This window comes from Plutella xylostella, chromosome 3 (genome assembly GCF_932276165.1).
Source record: "Plutella xylostella chromosome 3, ilPluXylo3.1, whole genome shotgun sequence".
Classification (NCBI taxonomy): domain Eukaryota; kingdom Metazoa; phylum Arthropoda; class Insecta; order Lepidoptera; family Plutellidae; genus Plutella; species Plutella xylostella.
In genome coordinates, this window is record NC_063983.1 from 10397533 (window position 1) to 10422434 (window position 24902).

Here is a 24902-nt window from a genome sequence, read left to right on the forward strand (position 1 = left end):
GGATTTGAATTTTTCGTGATTATAATAAATCGGTATTTTATTTTTCGTATGCTTAAGTAATCGTATTTTTTAACGTTCGTGTATTTGAAAATCGTAATAACAAATCTTCGTGAATATAATATTCGAAATTATAATTTACGTGATTTTTAGAATTCGGCATTTTAAAAAATCGGTATTGCAATATTTCGTAAATTACATATTCGGTGTTTTCAAATTCGGAAAAAAGTTTTTCGGAATATTTGGGTGTTCCCTGCGTGCGCGTATCACAGAGTTATACGAGCGACTGTATATTTAGATTGATTAGATTAAGTACCTATATTTATATTTCATTCCATCTTTCTTTGTAAATTAATATTGCTGTCTAAGCCAAATAAAAAAAAAATAAAAAAAAATATAAGTAAGAATTCGAAGCTTTGCCGCACTAAATTAATTAATAGATTGGCGAGCGACATATCTCGCATCAATGGCGTCGCGCGGTTTTGTAATATTCCACCCGCACCTCTAAGGACATCAAACGCCTTCTACTCATTAGTCAAGTTACTTACGAGGCTCCGACTAAACATAAGACTAGAAGACATGGCGATATAGACTCTACTACTCACAGCATAGAGCTTGCCCCCCAGCGCACAGCGGGGGCCCGCAGGACCACTGCATTATAGACTCTACTACTCACAGCATAGAGCTTCCCTCCTAGAGCACAGACTCCTAGGGTCGACCGGCGTGCACACAGCGGGGGCCCGCAGGACCACTGCATTATAGACTCTACTACTCACGGCATAGAGCTTGCCCCCTAGAGCACAGACTCCCAGCGTGGACCGTCGTGCGCACAGCGGGGGCCCGCAGGACCACTGCATTATAGACTCTACTACTCACGGCATAGAGCTTCCCCCCTAGAGCACAGACTCCGAGGGTGGACCGGCGGGCGCACAGCGGGGGCCCGCAGGACCACTGCATTATAGACTCTACTACTCACGGCATAGAGCTTCCCCCCTAGAGCACAGACTCCGAGGGTGGACCGGCGGGCGCACAGCGGGGGCCCGCAGGACCACGTGTCTCGGGCCGGGTCGTAGATGTCCACGGAGCGCACGCGCAGGGTGCCGTTGAAGCTGGAAGAGAGAAAGAAAGATGATTTATTTATTTTGAAATTCTGATTTCATTTTCAGGCTTAGATATAACATTCTGCACATGTAGGTTTCGACTTAGCATACTCTTTTTGCAACATTCTGTATATTATAATGAAAAAAGAAACATTTAAAAACAACATGATAGTTGGCAAAATGGAGCAATGTTCTGATTTTGCTGAAGATTATATACCTACTTTCTGGAGGTTTAGTTTTCTGGAGGGTTAAACTGAGTTTTAGAGAGAATAGGCGACAAAGGTGTGTCTTGATAAATGGCACAAACTTTAAGGATATTACAGCTTTGAGCTACAACAACAAAAATGACAGTCGTTCCTTTTTTGTATATTTTTAGAGATAGTTAAAATTTATAAATTAAACCTAATTAATATTTTTACTACAATACAATAGAATGACTCACCCGCCTACAGCGTACACCTTTCCATCTAGAAGTGCGAGGCCGGCGCGACATCTGGAAAATAATTATAAATTGTAAGTGCGATCGGTGGTATAATTCAACTTCAATAACTCATTGTTACATGTCAGGGGCGGGATATGAACCCGTTTTGAGGCTGTGGCGATTCCTCAACTGAGTTACCACCGCTCTATTATTGATTTATGTGCAATAAAGAACTGAATAATAATATGGGTGACCGATTTCAAGTGGTTCTTTTCTGGACGCTTCCGTGCTTCGGGCGGCACGTTGAGCCGTGGGTCCCGGTTGCTGCTTCGGCAGCAGTCGTTAAGCCTAGTCAGAGGCCTTCGGGCAGCTTGAAAACATCTTACAGTCTGGTTGCCCATTTACCCGACAACTTCAGTGCATTTTACTTATTCAAAAACGGCGATACGGCTCGCGACCTATCACGTGAGTAGAAATGTACAGCGAAAAGCGGGTGAAATCTGACTACCCCTTCGGGGATTACAGGCGTGAGCATAAAATATTATGCTTGCTATGAATGTTAAGTAATTGAATCATAAATTTTATACAAACCTTAAAATAGATACCTACTAATAGACACAAGTTGTTAAATGTATATAAATTATAACGCAGAATGAAGGTGCTGCGCACAATCCTGCGAGGATTATTGTAGTACCTAAAAAAAAAAAAAAAAAATGTATATAATGTGTACCTGCGGCTGAGCAGCGGGCGGCACGGCAGCCAGCGCCCGGTGTCCAGCTCATACGCCTCCACCTCGCGGATCGCCTTCGGGGCCTGCCCGCCCACCACCAGCAGCAGCTGAGGGCGGATAATTAGGGAGTTAGTGTAACGAATGATAAAGGAAAGGATAGCTTTTCCATAGCTAAATGACTTTAAAAATAGTGGACCAGTCAAAGCAGCCAGTATATTAACTCATTGAGGTCAGTAGAGGGACTATAACATTTTCGAACCTCCATTACGTTGCGCATCGTCAACTGTAACTGTCAAAATGTAAGGCAAATTTGTTAATTCCAAAAGTGACATTTATGTTTGTACAGGTTTGAAAAAAAAGTATCGAATTTGACACGTAAGCCCGTGATAGTCCTAAAGGTCACGTATCTGGTGGCGGGAAAGAAAGCATCAAGTACCTGTGGCGCGAGGGGCGCGGCGCGCGGGCGGGGGCGGCGCGAGGGTCTCAGTGACAGCCCTAGTGTGTAGGGTTGCCACTAGCACACTGTTACTAGTTACCTGTGGCGCCTGTGGGGCGGCGCGGGGGCGGTGGCGGCGCGCGGGGGGGCGGCGCGAGGGTCTCAGCAAGTGGAAGCTCAGCGCCTCGATGATGAGGTCCTTCACGGCGACGGCACCCTGCCGCAGCGGCGGCTGCTGCGCCCGCGCTACTAGCACCTGCGAAATAACAATAACAACTTTATGAGGAACTTTTTTCCTCTCAGTCTGTGCAATGTGCATTGCCTATCAGGAGGCCTAATGAAGGCCAATGATCTCGCAATAAGAGTAGCAAAACACTGGAGGAAGTTAGCTTAGTGCATTCACACGATAGAAGAAGAAGATTGCCTATCAGTTACTCCACATCGCCAAAGGTTATGTGATAGAGATTGCTATTAAACTTAAGTTTGTAAATGTGCAGAATATTATATATTTTGTTCGCAATACAGAATTTAATAATAATCAAGGCAAGGGTCTTTGCAATGGACATAATTGAACCAAAAAGTGTTTCTATTGTAACGGCCTCTAATGCCTAATTCACGACAAGTCATGCAAATTGGAAGTATCTCCAAGTGATTTCTCAATTAAACTAGTGCTAAAACTATTGGAATAGTACACCAAAGTGGGTACCAGAGATTCAGTAATTCATTCTACACAACAGAAACTATAATAAATGTAATAGTAAAATAGAAACACAAACCTCATGAGGCAACAACGGCAGTCTGACTTGTTCCAGCACGTCTGCCAGATACCCCAGCCTCTCCCTCTCATCATGTCTCACCCAGCGCAGCGCCGCGTCTAAAACCGCCTCCTCGCCCCCCGCACCCCCCGCCGGCCCCCCACATACCCCCCCAGTACATAGAGAATCACTCGAGAGTATTTCACAGAGGTTATTCACATCTAGAGTTAAGAACTCATCGTGTTGCACGATCTCTAAGAAGTGTCGCTCAATGTAGCGGAGAGCTAGTTGGGCGAGGTCAGTGCAGGCGTGGAGGTCGGCGAAGGCACGGATTCCGAGGGCGTTTTCGGCGGTTAGGGCGGAGGCGAGGAAGGAACAGCAGGCTTGACGCACCCCGGAGACTTGGAGTAGGGAGGAGGCTGATAGAAGTGCCTGGAAATGGAAAAGTTGTGTAGTTAACAGTGAGATATATTTTAGAGCCCTTGCAGGGTTAGTACTTAGTAGATGTAAATATACCTCAAAATCAAGCGAAATTGACGGAGACTGGTAGCAAGTGGATGACAAATGTGAATCTTGTAATTGTGACACTATGAGATGTATCTATGTCCATTTATTCAGCAGTGGCCGGTTATTGATGATAGATACATAAGTAAAAGTAAATTACCTGAACATTATCTTCGGTAATGCAGAGAGATTCAGGGTTGTAAATATATTCGACGATCATCTCCAATGCTTGTGGATCGACGTTCTGAAAATAAGTAATTTCAATAATTAAATCATATTATTTTTAGGTGAAAGTAGTATATTCCTAATAGCTATGTCCTAAGTAAAACTATATAATGCTTGTTGATCCACGTTCTGAAAATACGTAATTTCAATAGTTAAATCATATTATTCTTTCTTAGGTGAAAGTTGTCTAGTCCTAATGGATATGGTCTAAGTGAACCACAAATATACCACATAAGACCACACCAGTCAAAAGCAACCCATCGACTGTGCCAAAAAGTTAATAAAAAATAAATGCTATAAAATGATAACCCACCTGTATAGTAATAGTGTGCATGGTTTTCTCATCAAACTGTGTGAACATAGCTCTGAAGTACGGCGAGCAAGCGGCTAACACGGCCCGGTGAGCTGGCACGGCAATCGCCGAGTCTCCACTGCACTCGCTATTGCATCTCAACACTTCGCTCCTCTCGACTCTATTCCTCAAACATTCGCTACCCTCGGCTCTAACAGCTTCGCTCTGTTTCGCTTCAGCTGCCTCTTCGGTATTGCTTGATTCGCTCTGCTGCTCCTCTTCGCTCCGGTCGTCTGCTCGTTCGTTCTGTTCGTTCTGCTCAGTGATTGTCTCGCAGAGGTTGGCGGTGCCAGTTACGGTTGATGTCTTGCTTTCGGTGTCTTCACTTTCTTTATTTGCTGACTCTGATTCGGATTCTGGCATTGTTCTGTAACAGACAGGTAAACATAGAGTTGAATCCAAAATTAATATAGGCCAGATAGAAATTAATTTAAATATTAATTAAATAACACTTAAAAATTTGTGATGTTTAAATATGTATTTCTGACTTTTTTAATATTTCAATCAGTAATTTGATAAACTAATAAATAACTACCCTCAACTGAATGACAACACAGTACATATTTTTACAAAACCAAAACTCACCTATCCCCCATCTCAGCAACCTTGACCTGCCCCACCATGTCTCCATCCCTGGCACACAGCAGCACATCACACAGCGCCCTGTCCCTCCTCAGAGCCGCCAGGGCCCCGAGTAGCTTGCCCGCGTGGTCGTCCCCCGAGTCTGCGGCGTGGGGGGCGCGGGGGGCGCGGCTGCCGACCCGCTGGGACGACTCGTCGAGGGACGATTGAGATGCGCAGCGGACTAGCATGCTGGGAATAAATGTTGTTTATGGTTAGCTGGATATGCATTATGACCCTCCTTAGAGGCTGAATGCGGAACTCGCCATGATAGATAGATGGTTAGCTGGTGATGAAGGAAAGGTTTTGGTAGTGGTAAGTGGGGAATGCAGCTTTCCCTGCTCATCATGAGAGTAAATAAGGGTAGTAATAAGGGTACATAGGTTGAGCAGTGGATGTTATTGATAATATAAGTATCTAGGACAACTAACTACTAAACATCATCAGATCATATTCATCCACTGCTGGACATAGGCCTCTTAGTCATCCACGGAGTTTTACCTTGCACATAACAACAACATTGATAGAACTCACCACTAATGTAGACTTAACTCATGGTATTGGATGAAAAATAGAATATTTCATAAAAACTGTTACTTATTGACATTTTGCAAAAGGCAGTCTAGAGTACACTGTAGGTAACAAAACTAGTAATGAGTCTATAATACTAATTAACACGTAGGTAAGTACATGGAATTCAAGTTGATGTGACTGCAGTATCAGTTTGCAACATCGTGTTTGTACATACATAGTATTATATTCTATGTATTTGTACTGCTTGTCTTACAAAAGAATCAAGTTTCATGAGCATTTGTAACAAGATACTGTAGTATTATGACCGTGGACTGTCACTTGAAGTAGGAAGGTATTACATTAGTAAAAAAATATTCTAGTTATCTTATAATTATTCATAAAAACACAACAAATAAATCAATAACTCTCCCATAGAGTATCTTAGCAGTTAGGAGAGTGAGTGCTTTTAAGAACCCTGTGCATACCATACCACTTGGTAGGCACTTTGATGAATATTTCTCATATCTTGCCTACAAATAGCTTATTTATCTAAACTGTCCGTCATTCCTAAAATGCTAGAGAAAATCGTGTACGACTCGTTGTTTCCTACTGTTAGACCCATTTTATCTTGCGCTCAACACGGCTTTATCAATAAACGTTCAACTGAGACGAATCTGAATGAAATGATAGATAGGGTGCTTTCATCTATGGATGGTGGTGGTCAGGTTGATGCCGTGTATACCGATTACTCCAAAGCATTTGATAAAATATGTCATACAACACTCATTATGAAGCTAGGAGCCATCGGTATACATGGTGATTTACTAAGATGGATGATTTCTTATTTAAGTAGAAGAACTCAAGCGGTTACTGTTAAGGGATACATATCATCTTTTGTACCAATTACTTCTGGGGTCCCACAGGGCTCACACTTGGGTCCCTTACTTTTTAACATTTTTATTAATGATGTTTTTAATATTTTTCAACATTCAAATGCTCTGTTATATGCTGATGATACTAAAATATTTATACAAATTAAAGATAAAAATGACTGTTCCCTCTTACAAAAAGACTTAAATAATCTTACCAAATATTGTGAAGTTAATAATCTTTTTCTAAATGTTGATAAATGTTACGTTATTAGTTTTACCCGTAAAAATAAACCGATTGAAAATATTTATACTCTATCCGATAAAACTTTAAAACGGGTAAATGAGGTACGGGATCTAGGGGTATATTTGGATAGTCAACTTTTATTTAGGGCTCATATAGACAGAATTACAATTTGATAAACTAATAATTAGCTACAGCTAAGGCGTATAAAATGTTAGGTTTCGTCTTACGACAAGGATCCGAGTTCAAAAATGCTAGTACCTTTATTATATTATACAACACTTTCGTGAGATCTCATCTTGAATACGCATCAACTACATGGAATCCTATTTATTCTGTTTATATTGTTTCTATTGAACGCATACAGAATAAGTTCTTGAAAGTATTGAGATATCGACAGAGACAAAACAATAATTTTAAATATAATCCCGAAACTGTGAAGCCGCTGGTTGTACGCCGAGATATAAATGACTTCGTTTTTCTTTACAAAATAATTAATAACATATGTGACTCCCCTTATCTTTTAGGTCAAATTGGCTTTAAATGCAGACTTTTTAATTCCAGATCAAGCAGTTTGTTCCATATTGCCCAATGCAGTACTAACTATGCTAAGAATCGCTTTATAGTCCGAGCTTGCTCTAGCTATAATCAAATGTATAATGATATTGACATTTTTCAGAAATCCTTATACAAGATAAAAAGTGATATTACTCGTATACGAAAGTGAATTATTTTTCTATCATCTACATCTATATCTGATTAATATACTCTTATAGGCATAACTTTTATAGGCATAAGTTTTACGTGGTAAGACACTCATTAGTTTAATTTATATAGGTATGGTGAATAATACCTACTTCCTTTCTTACTTAAGACCAATTTATTTTTCATAGTGTAGTTTCTAGGTAAAAATTATATTACAATAAGCTCAAATAATAAGTACCTACTCTCATAAAATTTAATGATAATGGACATTGTATTTATGTTTATCTTTTTTAACTTATATAGGACTTACTGCTGAAATTGTTAGCGGATTGCGTTGTTTCGAAATGTATTCAAACATAAGTATTTTTGAAAACTTTACTGGTGTGTGTGTTAGATATAGATTTCTATTTGTAAGTTTAAGAATATACACTGTATGTTTTCTCTTCTAATAAAATAAAAATAAAATAAATAAAATTAATCCCTGATATTTAAAATAGGTAATAATCTTGTATTAAATCTTGTTACTATCAATAATTAACTATGAATAAATTTAATGCCTAAATCATTTCTTGGCAACTTATTCATTCAAATGTTTGTGCTTCTTCTGTTTCTGTTGTTTAAAACTAAAATTTCTTTCATACTAATAAAATAAATTTTATAGGCTTGGATTTACCATGCTTTGAGCTATGTAAGTGTAGGCAAATTATTCTAAACAATTACTACAACTTAAACAATGGACCAATTCTAAAAGAGATGGGCCACGGCAAGTAACTGTAACATCAATCATTATTCATTGCATGTACTGTGGCATGGCCAAAAAATTATGATGCTGATGAATGCCAATTCTCAAGGCTGTGTGATATGACACTCATAATTTCAAACCTGAGATCAGCAAATCAAGCACTAATAATACCATAATAGGCCTTGTGAAAGATCTTATTATTAGAATTGCAAGAAAAACTATTTGTCTATAATATGTTTTTTTGTTTATCAAGTTTTTGCAACTACAAGTTACTTACAAGGTTTTTGTAATAAAATGCTTGTGAAAAAATACCACATGGGCAAAACATTGATACCAGCTGAAACTTGTAAATGTAGTTACAATACAATACCAAATTGTAGGTGAATAAACTTTTCCTTTTTTATAAGATATTTGGTATGTACATGCAAATAAATGTTAATGTACAAAGAATGTATTACTTATATATACATCAATGTATACAAGTCTTACCATTTGCTACACTCACAGCCGAAATCCATATTTATTTCATAGGTCTTATTTACACACAAAATTTAAAAACTCCATAACAAGGACAACTTTATTCAAAATTAACATGTGATGAGATCACTTAAAATTCGGAGGTTGTTAGATACAGTATTGAAGAAAGGTCACAAACAAACTGGCATTGGTGGCCTTACCTTCCCCGGTCCGTATCCCCGTTGTTTTCCATGTTGAATGCTTCTTGACAAACAAGAAATGATCGTCCAACTTATTCCACTAATGAGCAAACATGTTGCACAATCACTAACACCAATATCTTATGCTTACTCGCTTATCATCTGTAATACATAGTTCACTCGTTAACAATACAAATAATACACGGAAAGGTTGAATTCAGTTGAAATTATTAAACTCAGCAAAATAATCACAAACTGATTTTAGAATTTGACAGAAGAAGGACCACAGAACCAAATCTTATTGGACATTTGACAGCTGATGGTGGTATTGCCAGATATAATAATTTAAGAAATACTTCTTCCAAGATCTTTCATTTTAAACCTATTGGTGGTGCCATCTATTGTAGAGTTTTGGTATTGTTTGCTACTAACAAAACTGACAATAATTTCATATACGTAATAAAGTTTACGTAATGATTCACAGATAGCGCTGTTCACTAGAAAATACTTTTACTTTAGAAAATACCCCGTCCGTGCCCGGCCCTGTTTGCGATTTTGCAAAGGAAATAAGTATTTTTTATAACCAGTGTCCAGTAGGGTTTTCGATTAAACTGTATTTTTGAAAGGGAAATCGTATTTATATAATATGCCTACTACTTACTTTAACTTAAAATGGGAGAAGAACAAATTGGGACAAATTATGCAAGGGGACAGTGGGGAAAAACGGCTCAGACGGCCACAGAAGGAATAAAAAACCCCGAATACAATAATAGTTTTATGTTAATGTTTAATGTTATCATAGGTAGGTAGGTAATATATTCAATTTTGTAACTCCGTTTTTATCTAAGTTTAACATCAATCAAGAAGTAGGTAAGTAGATAGATCTATATCTAAGTGTTATAGATGAGTTTTCACTTGAGTGGATTCAAGCAAGACCTTCGTCACTCTTTATAAGCAAGATGAATAGGGGCAGGGGATTGCGCCTATAGTTGTGTAATCTTTAGGGCCCGTAGGGGAAGTGCGGGCAAGTGCGGGCTGCAGGTGCACTATTATCGAAGACGTTATTTACAGGCCGTGGAATACGATCCTTTTATCAATAACGAGGGTTCCATTCTTGTCAGACGCCAAATTTGGATCTTTACTGAATGCCAGCGGATAGTTTTAAAAGTTGCCTGAGAGATTTATGTGGCCATCAACATAGTTAGAATAGTTACTTAGCTACATTTTTATATTATAATTAAGATAATACTTACCTACCTATCTAGGTAGGAAGAGGAAGGTATTTTTTAAATGTATAAATACTTACTGGTCTCGTTGTTTCATTGCTCTTTATGTTACTCCTCCATCTAAAAGTTGCCTGAGATAAATTACTTTTAGCGATAAGGCTGAGTTACTATGTTTAAAATGTGTAAAATTGTGATTTTTTTGTCAATTTAGTAGGTAAATGTAAGTCTTAATTAATCTGTGATTGAAAAATGTACCTATTACCTATTATTCGCTAGGCCCAACTTATAAGTTACTCGTACGAATGCGGAAAAAGGGATTCTCTTAGTTCAAAAGATCCAAACAACTTCCTTTTGTGTGACCCTTCCAGATTTGGGTTTCCTCACAAGGACAATGGTGAATGGCGAATTTGATTATATCAAAGACCCTTTACAATTTAAAAGATTCTACCATCGTAAGTAGCTAGGTTTACTTACCTAAGTACTTACTTACTTTCATAGAGAGTAGGATAGGCACCGCCCACATTTTCTTAATTATAAAAATGACTAAGTGTTATCTAGTTGCCTACCTAAATTACATAGTTTGTACTTGTAGTCTATTTGTACATAAGTACACATTTTGTTTCATAGAGGACTAAATTCAGTGATAAAATTATCTGAATTCCAACAATTCAATGTAACAAAGGAAAAATAGCATCTCCATAACATAAAGGTAGAAAGCAATAAGCACATACATGTGCCTAGATACAGGGTGGCAGCCCTAGTGGGGTGCTGAGAGCAGCGGTTGGGGGGGAGAGGGGCCGCATCGATCCATAACAGCTGTGTCGCCGGCCGGCACCCGGCATGGATACCTGAACAGATATCAAACGCAACTAAATACCCAGATTTCTCTTGAAGTACGGCATTTTACATGTGAAACTTGTTACAAAATGCAATTTTGCACTTCAAATTTGTTATTTGTAGGTGTTATTACCCGTTTAAAGGTATTTTTAACGATGATTTTATAACAAAGACTTGATGAACTCGTATCCATACCCAACAAAGTAAGAAAGTGACAGAAAACCATTGCCAGCTAAGAGCAAGCGGGACAGCGTTACCGGCACGGTGCGCGGGGTGGTGACGGTCGGTAGCGGTGCGTTGCGCAATGGCGAACAGCTGATTTTGACTGTTGCCAAGCGGCCGGCGGGGCAGGGCGGGGCGTGGGGGACTCCTATTATAAACAAAGGACGACTGGAAGTTGCAGGGCTTATGAATATGGATGTGAAGATGAAATTTTTAGCGCTACACTCGCTCAAAATTCAAGTGCTCCATCGGGCCTCCTCATGCATAAAACGCATTACATTTAAGCCTAAAATAGTGTCACTTCAGCCGTTTAACTTAATGAAAAGCAAACGGTTGTGTGTTGGGCTTTTTTGTTTGACTTATCAACAGGCCGTAAAAAGGGAGGTGGTGCTAGTCCATCAATCAATAATAATACTGTGCAATTTCCTGTCGCATCGCGGCATTCAATTACCGGACTGACTGCTATTATGGAAGCCGTAGGAGCCGTGTGACGGTGGCGGTCGCCGGGCGCCGTCAGCCGATATCGGTAATTGATTATCGTCCAGCTTGAGGCACCGCTGAGCATCGCTAGCTATAGATATATGCCCGCCCGAAGCACACCGCACTTCCCCTGTGCCAAAGTAAACACCGGTTAATTTATTACGCCCTTAATGAAACCGTGAGCTGCCCTCCTTAAACACTGTATTAACAACTCCGATTAGATAGCGTTCTATAACGTTTGTGTAATAAACTTGAGAGCGGAATGCATTGTTTGCGTTGGCTACATGTTGGAAATTAAATCATGGTAGTTTGTCACGCGTGGCTGCGGATGGGTTCATTAATAAATACTGAGAGATGAATTGTAGTGGATACGTGAAGGATGCTGAGTGAGCTCTCTCTTGGCACGGAACGGTTCGGCTCCGTCCATCCCTCTTCGTGATGATGGATGAACAGGGTAATGTCGGGTGAAAAGTATCCATTATTTATTATTCATACAATTTGCTTTAACGGTTCATGAGATACACTTTTGCTCTAAAAAGGAAAAGCTATCTGATTCCACTTACGATGCTTTATTTATTTTTAATCAATCACATCACAAAAATACTTGGGTTACACAACAGTTAAGTGTTTTTACTGCGATAGCTAGATGGCGTTACATGCTTAAATTTTATGTATCTAACTACCTACTATGCTTTTTTTTGTTTCATGCTCTATTCTTATCCTTTAGTAAGTACTAAGGGCGTCTTGCACAACAAAGTTAAATAAAATTAAATAGTTTGTCTCTTGCTCTGACATTATACTGTCAGAGCAAGAGGTCATAGATTTAATTTTATTTAACTTTATTGTGCAAGACACCCTAAATCATATATGAAAACAAGAACAACTTGGGAGCCTTTCAAACTTCCGTCGGAACTCCGAGTCAATTTCACTTAACATTTTAGCAATGTGAAAGTGTATCCAAGCGCGTTCACATAAATAGCTGGTAGGATACAGGAAACCGGCACTTTTTGCGAGGGTGAAGGTCCAGCACCCAGCTTTCTCATCCTTATTACCATTGGATAAGTGGCAGTTTAGCGTGTGTCAGCTGAATAAGCAGAATGTGGACTAATTAAGTGAGAAAAAGCCCAAGGGATCGTCAGAGGCATTAGACTAAAAACTAAGCTGTCCACTTTGTCGGAAGTTAGTCTTGTGTGAGAGTTCCTGCGCCAAAATCCTTTGTGTTGGTCTTTGATTACAATAATGATATTATTTCCAGTTGGGAGAGAAAGGTTAAATTAGAAACTCAAGAGGGTGTATATTAATTTATCACGCCATGTTAATAAAAGCCAGCAAGAATCCAAAAATCTGAAAATAGACCCAGCAAGACCCTCGGCTCAGCATCAAAGTAATATCGCGAGCGTTATTTCAGATATTGTAGCACCCGAGGCACTCGTCCCATCCGACTCGAGTTTCATTCGAGCCCATATCCAATACATCGGGGACCACTCGAATATCTTGCTTGTGTATTCGGGGTTCCATTAATAAATACGAGAAGATGTTAGTGGGTGCGGTCGAATCCGCGCTGATCAAACAGCTGCGTTTGACGCTGTTTGCTCCCGACCGGCACCCGCCGGTAAACAACTAGCCGCGGCACTATGCCGGCATATAGCCGTCTGTCCTCACACATACAGGGACGAATCACCCTTTTCACCCCGAATTTACGCAGATTGAAGCGCAATCAGCGGTGTGAAGCGACTCTCATGTTTGGTCGAATAGCTAGCTCGATGCTTTTCCATTTGGTCATAGTTTTGTATACTATGGTTAGACCATGTTTCTGTTAATGTGTCTAGGTAAAATCATTGTAAAATTGAGGATATTTTCAGGGTTTCTTTGTTGTAATATAAGGTGTAACAGTTTGCAATCTCTTCAGGTCTTCGCAGTATAATGTGGCAGTTCGCTCGGCAGGCATTGTTGCGTAACAACTCATCCAACTTGCCCCAGCTTCCCCATTTTTATTTTTCTTTGTTCGTTTTTGGCAAGAGTCTTCCATAAAATGTTTAACTGTAATGCGAAGGGAAAATATAAAAGGGCGTTGTCGTCGGAAATGAAACTTCCTCCGGAAACGTTCCGAATCTCTTTATTCGCGTGTTTTTTCTTGCAAAACTCGTCAAGAGCGGGATTCCTCGCAATTTCCTTCGAGTGTTGCTGTCACTCGCCACTTGCAGCCTCGCTAGTGTGGAACTGTCCTCTCGGAGCTCCGAGCCTGGCCTGCAGCCCAGTGGAACCGCTCTCCCCTGACCCTCAACCAAATTAAAATTTAATGAGATTCCTAGATTAAACCCCGCGAAACAAATTAAAACTTTTTTGCTTTGATTAACGAGTTTAATAAATAAAAAACAGGATGGCACAGATTCAAAGGATTCTTGTTGTGTTGTTGAAATTAGAAAATTAATTACAGTTTTATGTAGATCTCGAGTGCAGGGAAGAGCGGGGAGGGAAGGTCACGCTATTAACGACACTTCTAGTTGGCAATTAAAAGTTTCAGTGACCATCCCAGGACTGGCTCTTATATTAATGAATTATGAAATATTAGATTTTTCAAAGGGATTTTAAAACGGGATTAGCCTTTGTTCCTCCTTCTTATATTTTATTTTAAGTAAACCAAATTATTTAGGTTAGTAGGTGCCCACCTACCTACTTCGTTCTCTTTCTTTGTCAGGTATAAATGGTATAATAAACGTAGTTCTTTACCTGATTTGGAAAACTATGGCTCTGCAACGGTAACCTTGGATTGATTAAAAACATCTGCTATGATATTTTGCTATTAATATTTACTAAGGAACGCAAGTTAATAGTACTTATGTAAAATTATGGTTATGTTTACTGAAAACTGTAAGTATGTTGTAGGTACTTACCTAGGTGATTTTACAAATCTACATACCTACTTCGTTAGTATCAAATAGTATCAATCTATTGAACTTGAATCAATCTTCAGCTCATGACTAGTGCCTTAAACCTAGACATAGGTAGTTACTTAGTGAAATTACGTATTCATTGATCGCAATGAAATTCTGTAACCAAGTAGGTACTTACTTACCTACTGAAGTTACGCATAGTTAACCGAATCAGATACCTAAGTATTATGAATATGTAGCAGACAATTTCATAATATGAACCACGAGCCTAGACATCCCCTAAAAAAAAACTTGACTAAATGAAATGAAACTCAAAACGCCGAGAGGCATAACAAAGCGTCGCGGCCGGGCCGGCGCGGCGTGGCGAGGCGGGGCCGGGCGCGGCCGACATCTTGTATTATTATTAAGCTGGCTGGCGGGCCCGCGCGGGCGGGGCGGCGCCAGTGCCGCGCGCCGCTCGCGCCAGCCGCCCGCCATGGAGCTCCTCATCGCCGCCGTGCGCCAGTACCCCTGCCTGTGGAACACCACCGCCATAGAATACCGCGACCAGGAGCTGAAAGATGCCGCCTGGACCGAGGTCATGAAGGAAGCCGGCCTGCAATCAGGTGAGACCACAGAGTAGCGAGCGCTCTCTTGTTCTGAGCGCTCGGTGTTGCCAAGCGCGCGTGCGTCCCGCTCGCTCGCCGGCAAATCAATGCCGCCGCCGCGCCGTGCCGGTGAATAAAATTATGCGATGCGAGTTTATTTTTATGCTGATGCTAGCTAGGTATAACTTAGGAAGTACTTACAGATACATAGGTAGTTACTTAGTATATTTGAATCATTACCTATGTTTATGTTTTACCTTGCTACCTACCTTTGTTTTTTTAGCTCAGATTTTCAGTTAGGTCCCCATAGTTAGCGAGTTATTAAACTACGTTATTTTATAGTTTGCAATCCCGTGTTTGTTTTTGGCACAGTTTTGGTATTATTGTTATTAAGAATGAAGTTTGGAGTTGGGGCTATATTCGCCCGAGCGTTGTAAACAAGGGGGGCTATTCTGGTGCACGGTTTGTAAACAACAAAGAGGGCTAGAGTTTTGTACTTTAGTCGATCAACAATAAGCCAATAAAATTACAGACGTGCTTCTTAGGTTCTAAGTGTATACATTTATAGGGCTCACCATTAATTAGATTAGTCAGGTATAGATATTCAGATATTATGTAAGTACTTACCTGTCTACTCTTAATAAGATCTGATAAGATCGTCGTACGACTAATTGGATAAGCTCTCTCTCTATTACTCTGACCTTGATAATGATCCTGACTCTGTCTGAAATTACCTACGCGATACTGATTAACCGTACCTACACTACCTACTACTTACAATTTATATAAGTACTTATAGGTACTTACCATACGTTATAATATTCACCTATAGATATTTATTTCATTGAACAGAATCATCTTACCCAAGGATGAAGGAAAACATTATGAGGATACGTTCATATTTATATTTTGCACATCTCGATATCTGATTAACCAAATTGGCCCAGCTTGGTGGGAAATAGTGTTTAGGTTAGGAAGAGAGTGTGGGCATATGGAATAATAGGGACAAGCACAGAGATTCGAGATAGCCAGGTTACGTAACTGACACCCTCACAGCCAACATAACCCCACCATCTAACCCTCTCCCCCCACAGTGAAGGAAGTGAAGCTGAAATGGAAGAAGCTGCGCGACAGCTACCGCGACGCGCTGAAGCGGCAGTCGGAGATGCTGGCGCGCGACCCCGCGCCCGGCAAGCGCGCCTGCCCCTGGAAGTACATGGGCCTCATGCAGTTCCTGCAGCCGCACATGAATAATAGGAAGAAGGTGAGTGAGAGGGGAGGTAATGTGGGGATATCTATCAAGCTAGGCCTGTAATATGGGTATCAGACAGCAGCTGGAGTGGCGTTGTTGGGGAGCATAGAACAACGCCTTCTTCTGTTTCTTTCATTTTTACTCCTGATAGAAACATGAAAATATTTAGAACGTATTTGCCATCGTAGGTAACTAATTTCAATTTCAGGAAGGTTAAATTTGTGACTTAACATGTATTGTTGTCCAAAAATAAATATGATGAGATCTCTAGATTAAAACCGGTTCTAAACCAGCACCATATTTTATTTAGTCTAAGTAAATATATGTTTTATAATAAGTGGAAACTTGTTAAACATTTGTCATACAAAAACTTTTTCATAAAGCAATCAACTTACCACACAACAATAAGACCAAAATAAGTACGTTTCACGCAAAAGTTATTTGTAGAATGGCCTCCTTTAGGCTAACTTGTCCCTTTTTGTATTATTCAGCATAATTTAAAAATATTGCAAAAGTTTCGTCGCCACTCTATAGCTTGTTCTTTCAGGATTTTGCCATAACTTTCAAAGTTTTTGCATATTTCTCGGTATACAATATTCATAACTTATGTTCCTAGCTAACTGTATTCATACAACTTCTTCTAGGTACTTACTCGAATAACGAAAGAAGGTACTTACTCGAATAACGAAAGATTTACTAAGTAGAGTTTATTACCTACGTATTCATATCCTTCAGGGGCACCTCGTCTACTTTCCTATCTCGTCCACTTTCCTTCATAAATACAATATAGGTATCTACATAATTATATGAAAAATCATCTTTTCGAAGTTGAATAAAAGGTATTGGAACAATCTCCTGGTATGAAATATCAAGAGATTGCTAATTAGCGCGGTGACAAGCACTAGAGACAAAGGTTTGTCACTGCAATGAAAAGCTTGGACAGTTATATATAAGCGTCAGTCGCTGACTGCATATTATTATTCAGTACTCTAGGAGGCTCATTTTATACCCTATCTCTAACCGACCCTTATCCAATAATCCATCTCTTCCCACGTATTTGGCAATAATAAAATCACCTTCATCTCCCTACCAGATCCTGGACGCCACCCAGCCGGCGCCCACGGAGAACGGACAGTCCCAGAACGGCGGCGACGCCTCCAGTGAGGAGTCTTCATCGGAGGCGGAGTCCTCGCCCAAGAGGAAGAGCGACCAGCTCACCGGCATTGATAGGAAGCTGGACTATCTGTGCAAGGTGAGGGCGAGGGGTGCTGGGGTTTAGGTGTGTGTTAGAAGCACCCATGCAGTTATTAGGTTCTAACCATAAAACTGCACGAGGTTTAGAGCTTTTAAATAAGACTAGGGTTTTAAAATACCGTGTCCATCTGTCAAATACGTTAAATAATCTTTAAAACTGGTCTATTTTTTATTTAAGTTACACATTGTAGGCTTCTTGTTGGTGTCATAATGAACCAAAAACAAAAGTATTCACCTTGTTCATTTACACATTATAGTATGCCCCCATGAGATACGTTATACTTACCGTCACAGTTTCACATAAGAAGTCATCTGACAGGACCTTTACTGTACTTACTATATTTACAATCAACAATCGACGTCTTATTATATTCCACTACCAGTCAGCGAGCAAGCGGCCGTGCCTGTCCCCGGACCGGCGCGCCCCCGCCCCCGCGCCCGACCCGCTCGACATCTTCTTCAACAGCATGTGCCAGTCCGTCAAGCGCCTGCCCTACCCCACGCAGATCAAGATCAAGAAGGTAAATATCAGTGACAGCCTAAGACGTGATAAAATTTTTGCATCCCGCAGTCTCAAGAGCGAGCGCGAGAACTTTTGTCACGTCTAAAATGCGCCCCGTGCTACTAGCCCAGCACCGTCATAAATCCAAACCTGATCTAGTGTTTGTCATGGACACGCTTAGAAAAAGCCTTTTCAGAAACTTTGTAAACATCATTATAATGGTCTACCTTTAGGCTATCTCACGCGATCTAAGGTGTAATCATAAGACTAGAGTCCTATAGCTGTTATTGCTATATTGGCTGGGTGATGGAATAATATGGTGCTACATTAAAGAGTCCTGTTGAGCCGTTGTCATGATTAAGTTTGTAGTTCATCTGAGTCTAGCAAAAGATGATGACTCCATTAAGACCAGTCCTACCACTTATCAAGATTTCACATTCCATCTCATTCACCCTCTCCACCAGATCCTCTTCAACGCAGTGGTAGAAGCGGAAGAGGCTCTCCTGGCCGAACAAGCGAACTACGCGAGTCTGTGGGCCGCCGAGGCGGGGTCCAGCTCCAGCAGTGAGGCTGAGGAGGAGGACCAGAAGGCCTCCTGAAGGCGCCGCAAGCGCTGGCTGCGGTACTACGCACAACTCGCGCAGATGCACGCGGCCAGCGCAAAAGCTTGACAGAGCTTTGGGCAGATTAAGTTTTTAGACAGAAGGTGTGGATGAACGAACCAAATTATTGAGTGTGAAAAAAAGATAAATGTTTGTAATGTAAAAGGATGTAATCAGGTGGACCTAAATTATGTTAACATAAACGTATTACCTATGTGAAATTGTTCGGTTGTCTCCGAAGTAAAAATATGCAGCGTTCGCTGTGTGAGCTTATTGTCTTTGAAAGTTTGACTTAGCTGCTTACCGAGCAGAAAGGTTTGAAATAAGTACAATAGTGTTAGTTTTATAATAACTTACCCAAGTATACGTATACTACTGATACTTTCAAGTTAGTTATGTTAGAAATGAAACGTTCTTAAATTTACTGCATAAATAATGTTAACTTATCGTATCATAATGTGAAAGCTTCATGATTTAAATTCGGACATAAGTATCGACATATCTTATTTCTGTAAATATACCTCAATCCTAAATTCTACATTTTCTTAAGTAATTGGTGGTTATGTAAAAATAATATCTCCATTCACTAAGGCCTAACTTAAGTTAGTTAAGTTACACAGTAAGCTAGTCTATAAGTGGAACATTATAACAGCCAAAACATCTGAAGCAAGCAAGCACTGGATACACTAATCAATCAATCATAGCTAATATCACATCGTGTTTTTTATTTTCTACACAGTTATAATTTAACACTATAAGAACGTTAAGTGAAAATATAAGAAGTAAGTATCACCAAAGTGAAGTAAAATCTCTAAAGATTATTTTATGTTATGTCTATTAGGCTACTTAGGATCAAAAGTGTAGAATGACAATCTGAAATAGGCACTGGAAATATTAGTTTGTAGGTAGTCTTAGTACCTACTTTACAACTATATCGTCGTTGTATGACCGACCACTGGTACAGTTAGATGTTAATTTTATTATGATCTCCAGAATGTAAGATATGAATGAGTACATAATGTAAAATTTAATAAAGAATATTTTAAAAATATAACCTTTTATTATTTTGATAAATGTCATGGCATACCTACCTATACCTACATTACGCAGTTGAGCAAGAGTTGAGCTCTCTTTTTCCTTTGTTCTTCTTAGTTTCTATATCACGTCATTTCATCTAAATGTCCATTGTTAAGATCCTTCTATAAAACCAAATAGAATATACATAAACCGAAGGATTACGAGTAGGAGTCCTAAGTATCCATACCTACGTGTGTGTATTCCATGTCGATCATGAAACCATCCAGCTAGAACCGCTTCTAATACGACATGGAGAAACAATTAAGGCACTTAAAAACCTGCACTTAAAGCCATGGAACCATTCAACCAGTCATCCGTCGTGCCCCCATACCTTTAGCTGCAATTTATGAGCAGAGTTCCCTTCCCGTGGTTCCTCTATGAGTGCCGAGGGGGGCACGGGGCGGGGGCGCGGGGGCACGGCCCTGACATCCTGTCTGTACGCATGCGCCAACGATCAGCTGATTGCTTCCGAGAAAACGGTTAGTTCACTACATTGTACTGTATACGTGTTAAATTGTACATGAGAACGCTCTTATGTTTTCACAAGATGTTCCTTGTTTCTTGTAGGTGTGAGGTGGGCTCAGATGGAACTAAACCAGAATTAGCAATGCTTCAATGCTCCGTTGAGTCGGTAATGGTGAAACGAACCTTCCTTCCGGTTTCAGCGACTGCAAGTTGGGCCTCACCGACATATTATCCCGAGAAATCTTTGCATAAATAAATAAATACGGTTGCCGGCGCCATTACCGACTTTTTTTCTTTAAAAAAACAGGAGATGTGGCCGCCGCAGCGTCGTTCTCGGAACGCTCAAACAGCTGTTTTCTGTCAAACGGAAACATATGTTTTATTTACGTGTGTGCGTGTTGTAACACACCTTTAAGGAGCTTTCCGCTCAGAATGGTGATTTTGGGAATTCCTGTGCACGCTCCATGATCACGGCTCGACTATTATGGGTTGTGTGTCGAATTACCAATGGCTTTCAATGGCGGTGCTTCGGTGCTTAATAAGTGGGAGAAGCGTCGCTTCAAATTCAGGACGTTCTTGGTTTGAATCCCGGGATAGGACCATCAGTTTGTGGGTACTTAATATGTTAAAATTATGATTATTTCTAAGTTTGGATAAGAGGTTAATGGTTTAGTAAGCTGATGATGATGATCTATGGCACTACTCTAGATTTTGTATTAGGTATTATTCAGCTTTTTAACCTATTTTTATTTTGGAGGCGGCGGAAGTTTGTAGTTGCTTCTATTTCAACTATTTTGGTATAAGTGGTCTATGATGATACAGGTAAGAAGTTAAAAGTATACTTATACTTTGTATACTACTTACTTTTTTCCTTTCTTTCCAAAGTCTTCAATAAGGTTGCGTACTTACTCATAACTACAGCACAAAAGAACATCGCAGTACAACGAATTCGCTAGCAATAATAACAGCTATTATTGAAGTACACGCCACGCGAGCAGGTACCGAGATGCGCTGCGGGTCTCCGGGTGACTCGCAACTCGCAAGGTGCTCAGAGACCGTTACGGTCCCGTTGGAGATGTGGGCCGAGCCCGGGCCTGCTGCCACATGCGACCTCCAAAAAACCACCCATTATAGACCCCATTATCAACGCAACGATCTTTTCGCTAAAATATGCTACAAGGTATTCCCCAAACACCTTGTGGTACCAGCTGATTCTGCGCGCATGGATTATGATTTTAATGCCGAGTGTGACTTGATGATAATTGATGACGGGGAATCATCCATCAAAGGTACTTTTAAACAGCTGATGCTTTTGTCACAACTACAGATGGCTAATTGTCGTGTTGCCAAATGTTTCCTTCAGCGCCGCGGGGAAGCCACAATATTACAAAACCATCATCAATAAGGCTCGGCCGCCATATTGAGTCCCAGCCATGGACGCCTCCCGAATGCCTTTGTGTGTAATTTGTCAAATAGTTGGGACGCTGTGTGGAATGTGATGGAATAGTTGGAGTGTCTGCAGGATGGACGCTCAATAGGCTTAAACTATTTCTAATTACTTATCTGAGCCCAGGCAGCGTCCACACTTGACCGTTGCTTTAAATTGGATGATAGTGTTTCCATTTCCATCTATCTATACGTACTTAAATGAAATTCATGATTATCTTAGTAGGTGTAAGTAGGTATAGTAGGTAGGTTTCATATATTTCAAGATCGGAATTGGTATATTTTTACGCAGTGTTTTGAAAAACTTCAAGCTTTTGTCAGCGACACCCATAGAATGCCGACTCGAATTACCGTTCATGAAGTTTCCATAATTTCAACCAACAGCTGAGAAGAACGAAAACCTCGTTCACCTATAGCGATGTAAATACCTTAATATTATTAAAAATAGCTCCCTCTTTTAATATGTATGCGTTCATTATACAATTTATTACAGATACAAGCGGCGCGATTAACCCAAACCTACAAGTTAATGACAAGTTGCCAGATGTTCCCGAAACGAACGTTCCCAGTGTACGGGGAAGTTTGAAGCCATTTTTAGTTTTATGGGCCAAAATAATAAGCGCCTCGCTCCCGCCCGTAAAGACACGGACTATATTTAACGGGATACGAAAAAAATGGGTGCGAGCCGCTTAATTGCTCCGTAAATCAAGACAACGTATCCCATTGGTCCTGCCAGCCCGACTATTCTCGGCCGGGCGAGAAAAATGGATTAAGGAATCGGAAAGAAATAAGTAGGACCTATCAAGGCAGCTACTTTGATATTTATTAGAAGAATATGTTTCGAGATTGGTGAGAATGAATCCATGTTAGGAATAACCGCAGAGCGTGTAGTCAGAAAGATAACATCTCTGGGGACAATCGTGCTTAATACCTATACCCCTACTTATATCATTCATTACCCGCTTAGTTACCATTGCAATGGTCACCAAGAACACACAAAAGCTACGAGGTACTTAATTCAAATGAAGCATTATTCCGCAGCTGCCACTGCATCAGCTGATTGCGGCTCAGAAATAGAAATATTGTTTGGCAAATGTTGTCGAGGGAGCGTGTCAAAGCAGTGATGTGAAGGGAACGTATTATTTTCGGTGAAAGGGTTCGTTAGAAGGTGTTATTTAGCGACTCGACACTCGTTTATCATCGTGCCAGTGAGCCACGCGGGGCACGGGGAGCACGGGACACAAAGAAACTCCTCTCTCTTGTTTTTATACAATTCTGTGCAAAAGTTCAGCCGCCATTGTCGACCGGTAATGGGGCAGTGATGTCGCCCATTTCTCATATTTTATTGAGGCCACGGCCTGACACACGATTAATTTAATTATTGCATCCTCAATGTGAATGTCAAAACAGTCATTGCTTAAATCACGCCAGCTATAACTACGGCTTTAAGATATTGTGCCGGATGAACGTAAACTGTTGGATAAGGGCGCTGCTTGCATAAGCTCCCCTTTATTGCTTGGTGCAAGCTCAGCCGAGATATTCCCTTATTTTACTGAAGCCATTTCGAGTACCTACTATTGGTAGCTTGGTACAATACAAAGTAAAATTGAATAATACATGTCAGTTAAACATGCTAGCGTAAACAGCTGTTACACTGTGTTGGTTCACCTTGGGAGAGGTCTTCATCAACTGTTATAGTTGGCTGATTATGATGAAATCGCCAGCCAGCCTCGATAGATCATAAAGACGAATACAACGGCTACGGCCGTAAACTGCAGAATATTGTAGAATAGGGCTGCAGGAGCGTATAATGCACAATACATTCTAATAAAAGCGAGCACAACTGTCATTGTTGATGTGCAATTAAACACGCACATTTGTATTCGAAGGGGTACATAGGTCGGCCCATCTCCCGGCCAAATACGGTCCCAAATTATTCACAAAATTCAAATGGCCAATCCTGGCCCGCGGGACGTGCGATGATCGTAAAGTGATGCCAATTTGCGATAAAAAGTGAATCCGCCGTTCCCCGGAATCAGTAGGTATGTAATATATCTTGATGGAATCACTGTCGACGTCAATCCAGAGGATGTCAGTTAAGCCTCAAACGGGAAAGATTGGTTTTATTAGTTTCACCGTAAGTATAGGTACCTAGTATATTATGTATGTATGGATGTATATATTATGTATACTTAGGTATAATATTCTTCCACCCAAAGGTAGTCTTAAAAAAATCGCTTTAAGACCGCCTTTTTTGTACCTATGTGTTTGAATATAAAATAAAAGCTTTATAAATTCTGTTCTTGTATACAAATAAAGAATATTCTATCTATCTATGGCGCCATGGTAACATAGCTAAGCCACATCGTATTCCTTCCTACCTCCCATGTAAATAGACCTATTTTCAGAGTTCTGCAGCCAAAGATGAAAAAAGGATCACTTATTAGTCCCTCATTTTGTTGTTTCTGATGAAAAGCATTTTTTGGCAATTTGTATGCTGCCTGTACCCGTCGCTGCTAACGGTACAGCCGCCGACGGAAGCGGCGCGTCTCCATTTACTGAATTAATATTTTATTTTTTCTTGGCGCCCGTTTTTATTGCTTTTATAACTTACGAGAATAATATTTCTTAATTACTTCTGGGACTAATTAGGAAACATTTCCTTAGCTGTTTTTATTACCATCGAGTGCTAAAACCTTATCGAGATACCTACAAATACAAAATGAACAGTGAAATCACTGGAATTGAAACACACAAAAGTGTGTTTCAGTTCCAATGGGCTCACAAGAAGTAATCATCACAATTTAGCCTACCGATTACCTACTAAAATTACTATTAACATCAATATCAATGTAAAGGCGAGCCTCGCTCACGTCAACCCGCGTCACTCAACAAAAATAAGTCCTAAAAAAACGGACAGACCGTCCGAGAGGCCGAATCGATAGCCGGTTACCGAATAGGAATTTATGCCTGCGCCCTCTCGCGTCTGCGCGCTTGCTTGTGTCCGTGACTGCGGCCGCACCGCTCGCACCTATCACCGTGCTACGAATGCGAGCGAGACGTCGTCTGTCTGCTTGCTTCCCACTGCGCGCGTGTGTCTGCCGCCATGCGCGGCGCTGTGTTTGCCGCGAGCTTGCCGTGGCGTGTCGTGCCAACATGGCGGATTTGTTATGACTCTTTGTTTGCAA

At 40.4% G+C, this 24902-nt stretch overlaps 2 protein-coding genes across 3 annotated transcripts in view; one reads left to right on the forward strand and one right to left on the reverse strand.

Moving 5' to 3' along the window:
- Positions 1-9160, reverse strand: part of LOC105387757 (kelch-like protein 3) — a 27871-nt gene extending 18711 nt beyond the window's left edge. Inside the window, exons 1-9 of one of the 2 annotated variants that reach the window (XM_048625924.1) lie at positions 8892-9160; positions 5106-5333; positions 4482-4887; positions 4104-4187; positions 3461-3871; positions 2785-2940; positions 2249-2355; positions 1540-1590; positions 974-1106 (exon numbers count right to left, since the gene is read on the reverse strand). In XM_048625924.1, coding sequence (XP_048481881.1) covers positions 974-1106; positions 1540-1590; positions 2249-2355; positions 2785-2940; positions 3461-3871; positions 4104-4187; positions 4482-4887; positions 5106-5333; positions 8892-8923 — 1608 coding nt within the window. In that variant the 5' untranslated portion in view covers positions 8924-9160. Of the gene's footprint in view, positions 1-873; positions 1107-1539; positions 1591-2248; positions 2356-2784; positions 2941-3460; positions 3872-4103; positions 4188-4481; positions 4888-5105; positions 5334-8891 lie in introns of both variants that reach the window. The other variant, XM_048625923.1, reaches the window with a different exon arrangement.
- Positions 9161-14862: 5702 nt separating this feature from the next.
- LOC105387755 lies at positions 14863-19438 on the forward strand. The gene is made up of 5 exons (XM_038117332.2): positions 14863-15134; positions 16211-16380; positions 17462-17620; positions 18006-18143; positions 18589-19438. The coding sequence occupies exons 1-5, from the start codon at positions 15005-15007 to the stop codon at positions 18721-18723; spliced, it is 732 nt and encodes a 243-aa protein (XP_037973260.1). The 5' UTR covers positions 14863-15004; the 3' UTR covers positions 18724-19438.
- Positions 19439-24902: the final 5464 nt, after the last annotated feature.

Bases quoted from the DNA above. Each gene is read 5' to 3' on its own strand.
- LOC105387755 (XM_038117332.2), top strand. From the start codon at position 15,005: ATGGAGCTCCTCATCGCCGCCGTGCGCCAGTACCCCTGCCTGTGGAAC. The intron at 17,621-18,005 runs GTGAGGGCGAGG...TTCCACTACCAG, and splicing joins AGCTGGACTATCTGTGCAAG to TCAGCGAGCAAGCGGCCGTG. The intron at 18,144-18,588 runs GTAAATATCAGT...CCTCTCCACCAG, and splicing joins CGCAGATCAAGATCAAGAAG to ATCCTCTTCAACGCAGTGGT.